General features: G+C 39.2%; 1 protein-coding gene across 1 annotated transcript; it reads right to left on the bottom strand.

The window, feature by feature from the left end:
- Positions 1-2,852: 2,852 nt before the first annotated feature.
- Positions 2,853-4,669, bottom strand: LOC126330193 (2-(3-amino-3-carboxypropyl)histidine synthase subunit 2-like). Its single transcript, XM_049996338.1, has one exon. The coding sequence runs from the start codon at positions 4,490-4,492 to the stop codon at positions 3,074-3,076; it is 1,419 nt and encodes a 472-aa protein (XP_049852295.1). The 5' UTR covers positions 4,493-4,669; the 3' UTR covers positions 2,853-3,073.
- Positions 4,670-9,061: the final 4,392 nt, after the last annotated feature.

Here is a 9,061-nt window from a genome sequence, read left to right as displayed (position 1 = left end):
AACAACTTTTGGTTACATTCAAAGCAAGGGTGATAGGATAAAGAGGGTAATGGGAGTTCGGTTGTTAAATGCAGAGGAAGCAGCAGATAGGTGGGGACAGTACATTGAAGGCCTCTATGAGGAAGAAGATTTATCTGATGTGATAGAAGAAGCGATAGGAGCCGATTTAGAAGAGATAGGAGATCCAGTATTAGAATCAGAATTTAAGAGAGATTTAGAGGACTTGGATCAAATAAGATAGATAACATTTCATCAGAATTTCTAAAGTTATTGAGAGAAGAGGCAACAACATGACTCTTCACATTGGTGTGTAGAATGTATGAGTCTGGCAACATACAATCTGACTTTCGGAAAAATATCATCCACACAATTCCAAAGACTGCAAGGGCTGACAAGTGCGAGAATTATTGCACAATGTGCAAGTTGCTAACAAGTATAATATACAGAAGAATGGAAAAGAAAATTGAGGATGTGCTAAACGAAAATCAGTTTGGCTTTAGGAAAGGTAAAATCAAGACACGTTCACAGGATTTGTCGACCTGGAAAAAGCATCCGACAACCAAGAACAAAGCTCTTGCACTAAAAAGGGTGTAAGACAGGGATGTAGTCTTTCCCCCTGCTGTTCAATCTGTACATCGAAGAAGCAATAATGGAAATAAAAGAAAGGTTCAGGAGTGGAATCAAAATTCATGGTGAAAGGATATCAATGATATGATTTGTTGATGGCATTGCTATTCTGAGTGGAAGTGAAGAAGAATTACATTATATATTGAATGGAATGAACAATCTACTGGGAACAAAATATGGATTGAGAGCAAATTGAAGAATGAAGAAAGTAATGAGAAGTGTTAGAAATGAGAACAGCAAAAAACCTTACAACAGGATTGATGGTCACAAAGTAGGCAGAAAAATAACCAATGACGGACGGAGCAAAGAGGACATCAAAAGCAGACTAGCACTGGCAAAAAGGGCCAAGAGAAGTATACTAGTATTAAACATAGGTCTAACTTGAGGAAGAAATTTCTGAGAATGTACGTCTGGAGCACAGCATTGTATAGTAGTGAAACATGGACTGTGGGAAAACCGGAACAGAAGAGAATCAAAGCATTTGAGATGTGGCGCTTAAGATGAATTCTGAAAATTAGATGACTGTTAAGTTAAGGAATGAGGAGTTTCTGCACAGAATAGGAGAAGGGACAAGATGATAGGGCATCTATTAAGACACCAGTGAATGACTTCCATGGTACTAGAGGAAGACAGAGACTGGAATACATTCACCTTTAGAGAGAATGAAGATAAAATTAAGGTTGTAAATGCCCACACAGAGGCATAAAAGCAGCCATTCTTTCCACACTACATCCATACAAGGGAAGAAATGAAACCTTTCCCAACACGTGGAAAGGCAATCAACTGTGATGCTGAGAACCATAAAGGCCTAAAACACATCATCAACAATTGTGGGATTGTACATTTATTTATGCTTTTTACATGTGTTGATGTTATGTTGAGTCAGCTTTGCCTGTGCTGGAGGATAACATTGTACATATGAACATTCACAAAAAGCTGTCTCAGTGGTTTCCCTGATATTCACTCAGTTGTGGCTCTGACAGAGTTAGGTTTTAGGTCCTCATGGATCTCAGTGTCAGTTTATCTGCTTTAAAAATAATAAAATGAAAAATAATATCTTTACACAGAAGTTCAGTATTTCAAGGAATCACAGTTCTACTCTACGGAAAAGCGCTCCCAGAAAATTATTGCTTCAATTCTCTTCTCATGTGGCAGTACCAACACTGTGAAAGAGACTTTCAATGACATTTTATGATAGCAACAGCCCCTTCGGTTCTAGAATAACTTATAGCCTCAGGACAGTGCTCCCTTGGAGTGGTCATTCCACTTGAGAAAACTTAATTTTTTTATGTTAGCAGGCTATGCATACCATAATAGCCACAGATTCTGGGCATTACTGACCAACCTTACAACCTGTAGCCAAAAAAGTTATTCATGAGATATAATGCTTGGATCAGAAAACCTAAAATCTTTGACAAACTAGAGAAAGATTTATGTTAAGTGGTTTTCCCCAAATGTCACCTTACCCTGTTACAAACAACCCTTGTAATGGTCTTTCTTCCCCAACATTGGAGATCTGCAACAGTAGTTGTGTTTATGATCAGATGTAAATATAGGCCTAGTGGTAGTTCTTGCTCAAGAATTAACATTATTACACGGTTGCAATTATTCTAATCTCCTTATCAACCTAAACTACAGAGCATATTCCACAGGTTCTATTTGTACCATTAAGAATTATTTACAAAGTTTATCCAGGGAGTGGAGGAGGACAGCAACACTTTAAAACGGACATTTTTATTTTTGATATAACTGAATTGCTCAGTTTCAAGAAGCCATAGTCTTGTCTCACTGCAATCAACCACATAATGCTACAACTGGCTAAACAAGAAATTCAATGGAATCTCACAAAATCACTTCTAGAAGTGTATTGGAACTCTATAATGAATAAAGACTCTGACCTTCCAGATGAGACTGAGGGTGAGGTTGGGTGGGAGAGAGCAGTCAAAAGCTCTGCTTCATTGTGCAAACTACAAAAAACAGTATGTAAAGAAACCAAAGGCACCTAAAAATCCTCCATACTTTTTTAACTGCTTTGTTCACATATTTTGTTGTCTTTACTCCCTTTCTGTACAGTTATTCTATTACAAAGGTGTACTATGGATGTGTCTATAATCACAATAAAACATATGTTCACTCTCTTCTTTTTCATATAATTCTGAAGATTGCCAAACAAATTCACCAATATACTTGATGGACAGAAAAGAAACTATACTGACACATATATCTGAGAGGAACCTGTAATGCAATTTATTTGCATATGTTTCAGAAACATATATGAAAGCAGTTCTTACAGAGCACTAATATTACATCAATCAAGTCAAGCTGCAAAAGTTTCTTTTAATGACAGAAAATACAAGATATAATATCTCAGTACAGTCATATGAGCTTTACAGAAAAAATGTGTCCAGCTCACATAGGAGCATTATTTATACAATGAGTCCTTCACTTAAGAGTCAGGCTCATTGTCATAACGCATAGGAATACCACTTCTTCCTTTTGAGGCATGCTCCACTTTAGTTTGCCCTAAATTCTGTTCCAGACCCCTCCAGCTTCTATTAGCTAAGAAATGGCTTCCCAATGCACCATGCAAAGAAAGTGCAGTATTACCCTTTAGTGACACAGTACTGGTACCAGAAACTTCGTTCACTGCTTCTTCTTCATATTTTTCCATAGTTTGTAAGTGACCTCCTGTAAGAGATACATTTGAAAGATCGTACTGTAATCCATCAACTGATGTGTTAATGTCACTGTCATCACACAAAAAATCTTGAAAATTTGTGAGATAAATGTTACTCCATGGCCTGTTAGGATTACATGCAAGCTCAAAATCATATGCTGTAACCAATGGCTTAAAAAATCTTTCATTTGTGAAAGAATTCTCTGGGCAAGCCAAAAGCACAAAGACATCAATCTCTGGGAAATTTGCTAATTTTGGAACATTAGGTTTTCCTACTACTACTATGTAACATTTCTTTCCTCTTTCCTTTGCAATATTCTTAATTCTGTCGATAGCTGTAAGGTACTTTGAAATACCTAAGGTGCCTACTAAAATACCAATTATCCTGGCATCTTTCACTTTCTCGATTAGAAACATCCGTTTCATAAGAAATTTATTGTTGCTGACATTATGTGCCCGCAAGACACTGGCATCAAATGGATCAAAAATAAAAACTTTTGCACCAGATAGTTCTAAAACTAGATTTTGAAACGTCCTTTCATTCCTCCCCAAAAATACAACAGTGTAATCACTAATTACTGTTTCTCTTGGAACACTGAAACACCTGCCACATATAACATTGGATTCTTCTACGTGCACACCGATGTTTAGTGAAGGAATAAGCAAATTACTGTAGTCAAAACACAGTCTCTCTCTTATTCTGCTAATACAATGCTCATATGCAACGTCATATAAAAGTATTAAGTTTTCATGTTTCTGAAAATTATTTGTGAATTCACAAACTAACTGATCAATATCTAATGAATATTTCTCGAAAATATGCAATACTGGGATGCGATCTGTGAGGCTTAAACATGCGTGGCCGAAATGAATGATTGCGTCTGCATTAACATGTTGTGCAGTAACTTCATCAACACAACAGCTACCATAGGATGTATCTCCCAATATGAACACCTGATTATGAGCCAACAACTTTTGGAGTTTTAAAGAGACATCAACGGAATCTGGCAACAATTTATCTGGAAACTGGAGGCAGATCGTCTTCGCACCAATTTCTCTTATCCAATCCGCACATCTTTCAATTTCGTAAACAGTGTTCACTTCAGATGCAGGAGTTCTTTCACGTAAGACGTCAACCTCAACAGTCCTCTCTATTGCAGTTTTTCCGTCACTACTAAACTGTGTCATGTTTGAAGGATGTTTGGCATTGCGTGTCAGAATACGGCTCCGCTCATGTAGGTGCAAACACACGTTATCCTCTGCTGAAAAGCTTTCACAAACTACTAAGTATACCACGCCACCCACAAACACATAATCGTAAACACACGTGCTCCAAAGTTTACATTGTGTGAGTAAAGTCAAAGTTATTCTTCAATGTGATCGATATTTTTTGAGCAACTCTCAAAACAGGCTTTGGTATTTTAACAAAGGAAAAAATGAACTTTTTACTTTAAAATTAGGAACGGAAAAAGTTGATATGAAAATTATCAGGTATCTTCCGTCAGCAGTCGTAAAAAACTTTAATATCCAATTCTTCTAGCAATTCACATTTGACGGAACGCCACTGTCACGTCAAAAGATTACCCTTTGCAGTTCAAATGGCGGCATTCACACACACCGTCAACAGAACTTTATCGTCACGTCTCGTCACGTCAAGATTTCTCGGGAAGATTGTTTCGACGGTCCATTCCGCAGCCTACTTGGTGGCAAGTGTTACACTAAGTACACAACGTGAACTAATACGAAAGTATACCCCACTGACAGCTATTGAGGAAAGATCTTAATATATACTGAAGGACAATACTAAGTTAAAGTATTTTATTTTAGACACTGAAGGAATACATTGAAAATAAAGTTCAATGTGCTCGACTCATGATTTTTCCAGTGGAACAGCGAAAGAAAAAACCGGGAGTAAAGCTGAAGCAGCACACAGAAGTTTAAAATAAGATTCGTAATAAATTAATGAGGAACAGCAGGTAGCAGAAATATACGGAAACGTAGTTCAAGTGCACTAAAACGGTCCATCTAGATATACCATAGGCAAACCATCAGCTTCTGTCAAGGTAATACTGGACGTCTAAATCTTGAATTTCTCTTCGTAATTTTTATTTGTATTTTGCTTAACAGGTAAAAAACTGTTTTCTAGATATTCTGAAATATTTATAGAACGATGACTCCTCCTCTTCCATCCCTTATAAGGAGTGTGGAACTCTCCTTCACAATCTCAATTTTCTAACAATTTTGCAACCCAGACTGTTTTTGCTCTCTGTCCCTCGTCATCAAGTGTAACAGCAGTCATAGCAAAGTACTTTAAACTGGATTTCGGCATTTTATGACCCTCTACCATGAACTACGAAATTGCGCCTCTGCTGAGCTGTAACGTCACGGCGTTCTTTCGACGTTGAAGTGTCGTGTAGTGTAAATACTCAGGAAATTCTCTGGCCGTCGATCTTAAATAACGTGACAGTGACCTTCTGGCAAGTGTGAATCCACCTTGAGTCTTACAAATGCAACGTATTTGAGCAGGCAGGACTGGTGAACTTCGCTACGAATGAGACTTTGACTATACATACAAAGAACTGCTACAATATAGTACATAAAGTAACTGAAATAAATATGCAGTGAGACGAGCAGAAAACACTCGTTTATTGAAAGATAATAATTATACTGAAGTCACTGAACTCCATGATGGTCCCCTGGGCGTTACTAAGAGTGAGACATTGTTCATAATAGTGTGTGTGATCCCCAGGGATGGCAATGTATGATTTGCAATGTATTCCCATGCTGGCCACAAAGTTGGTAAGCAATTCCTGTAGCAGAGAATTTCATCTTCAACCAGCGCAATTGAGAACTGCTGGATGGTCATTTGTGCATGTTGACAAGCTACAATATGTTTCTGAAACGTGTCCCACACCTCCTTGATGGGTTTTAATTTAGGGGAACAGGCATGACAGTCCATTAACAGGCATGACAGTCCATTTGCCGAATATTCACTGATTGCAAGACGTTCTCCTGGTGCGCAGTTCGATGCGGTCGCACAATGTCATCCATAAAAATAAAGTCTGGGTCGAACGCACCACTGAAAAGACACACAGGGGAAAGGGGTACAATGTCACAATAACGTTGGCTGGTGAATAGATTGTGTTCAAGGATGGTGAATGTATTGTGTTCAAAGATTTGAAGGTCAGTGTGTCACATCATAACACTTAGACCACCAAACTGGTCCTATTCGACAATGTTCCTGAATGCACTATGAATCCTCATATGGCGAGAGGTAGTAGTCTGTACTGCATCTAAAAAGACAAGTTATGTTCGTTTTGTTTCGTACTTATTATTATAACAGGAGAGGCAGATATTTTTGTGATTTTTTAGAGGAATAAAGTAATTATTTATTGTCCATCGTGTTTTTAGTCTCCCCATCAGCAGACATATGTGTGGATGCAGATAAGCTGGCATCGATCTTGTGGCAGAGTTGTACAGAAAGCTGTTACAGATGGCGTTCATATAGCATTATATGGGCAGGTCCCACTGACCCAGGTTTTTACTTGCTGACGATGATAGGCTGGGCCAGTCAGTTTCTAAACTGAAATCAGTAAACACGTATCTAGCTTTCGCACATTTGTAGTGGCAGAACAGTATTATGGCATTCTCGTTCCTGTGCAGACACAAAAGTGGCGACGGTGGACGTTCTTATGCATGTGACGCATTTACTTCCCTTTTAATTGTACTATTTATGGCCACCATGGACCCAGAATTTTTGCAGTGCTGGAAGGAAAAGTTCTAAATGCAGAAGCAATGGCACCAGCTGTAGCAGGAGCAGATGCAGGAGCTGTTCAAACAGAATACAGAATTAATCAGGCCTCATGCCACATTCGAATATGGCCAGGAACCTGCAGAGAAGCCCTCTCTCCACTGACCCCAGTATCATTAGCCGGTTTCGATAAGCCTGTGGAAAGGTGGGAGAATTAACTGCCCCTTTCTTGCTCCACTGCCAGATAAGTCGAATCATAAATCCAGCTGATAAGGCCACTATACTATTGTCCAACAGTATTGGGTGAACAAAACCATGCAAAATTTAAAGAACTCTACTGACTCTGTAACACTTAACTTTGAGAAGCTCTGTCCATTGCTAGTCCAGCATTTTGGATATCAAACCCATGTGATGGCGGCAAAGTTGCAATTACATCAACATCACAAGCACCCCAGGCAGTCATATGTGGTCTGGACAGTCACATTGCAAAGTTTGTCATGCAAGTGTCAGTTTGAGAGTCCCCAATGTGCTACCTTGTAAGCAGTCTCACTAATTAGGGATGTGATTGTCAGATTAGCACTCCATCCTGAGGTCCAAACCAGGGTATTGATCTTGGCTTGGGTTGGGTTGATTTGGTAGAAGAAGACAAACAGCGAGGTCATCAGTCTTGTAAGTAGCCAGTTTATATATTTTTAAGTTGGCAGCACTATACAATGTATTAATATCAATGACAGCACTCTGCACCACCATTAAGAGACTCTGTCATTGGACAGACTTCCGGTTAGCAGATAGCGAGACGATGGCTTGGACGTATGTCCTTCATGGATACTCAGTGTTGGTAGGACATGCATTGTAAAGTGAAGATGGATGTAGTTGGTAAGGTCTGGGTAGTGGAATTACTTATGTGTCTTCCTTTCCATGCTGTGTGGTTCTTCAGTCGATAAGGGAGTGGGAAACATATGCCATTGATGCACGGAGAATTCAGATATTAACTTATTCTACTTATAATGTCAAATGCTAAAAATAATACATAAATTTGTTGTTATATCTAAAGCCTCAGTTCCAAACAGTAGATTTGAATGTAGAAATTATAAATCTGTCACTCATCAAAAGTGTGTCATTTCAGAAGATAACAAACCCTGGCGACTATGATCGTCTGTAAACGTTACTCAACTAACAAACTCAGAAAATTGGGTCAGTGCATGAATGTTTGAACTTAGGTGGAGCTCTGGAGAAAGGGGATGCTTACATCACATTTGCACAAGCATAATCGTTTATGCAAGCGCCCTTGTTCCAAGCTGGTGGCTACAGGAAAAGTGGTTGGATAACTGGCGGTGCTCCTATTTGAAAGTGCAATCGATTGTATAACAGCCGATACCACAGCCTTTCCTGCCCAACTTGAAAGATATGGGGGGAGATGTGTGCTATGGATGGTGATGAGGTTGACTGTTTGTCTGGAGGCAGAGCAGACCAACTTGTGTCTTGACGCTGAGTATTGCGAGTGCCAGGTGCAAGATGCAACCAATGGAACAGGTAGATGCATGGAGGGTGGCGCTGAGGGACCCAACAACTAGACAACAGTGACAGCTTTGATGTCCATAGGACAGGCTGCCTGTGGGGTTGGCAGCAGTGGAGATGCAGGTGGGCAGGTAAAGAGTTCATTGGTGAGGTGGCCGTGGAGGGAGGCATTGCCCAGAGCTGTTTAGGAGGCTCCATTGGAATGGATTGATGTGGCTGCGTCATATAGAAGAAATTTTGAATTGCCTAGCAATAGGACAGTTCTTCTCAAAAAGTCATCTTGCAGAAACCTATTTCCATTTGCCATTGGACAAGAGACAAAGAAATCTTTAGTTGTGAATGCTGAAGTTGGCTTGTTTCAACACAAATGTCCACATTTTCAAAGTGCTTATGTGCCTTTGTTGTTTCAAAAATTTCTTTAACAAGTAAATCAAGTTGCCTTCTCATTTTAAGTATCTTGATGGCGTAATTGTCTCCGGACAAACACC

This window comes from Schistocerca gregaria, chromosome 2, assembly GCF_023897955.1.
Source record: "Schistocerca gregaria isolate iqSchGreg1 chromosome 2, iqSchGreg1.2, whole genome shotgun sequence".
Classification (NCBI taxonomy): domain Eukaryota; kingdom Metazoa; phylum Arthropoda; class Insecta; order Orthoptera; family Acrididae; genus Schistocerca; species Schistocerca gregaria.
Note: the sequence above shows the minus strand (reverse complement) of the source record. Positions and strands in the feature narration are given on the sequence as shown.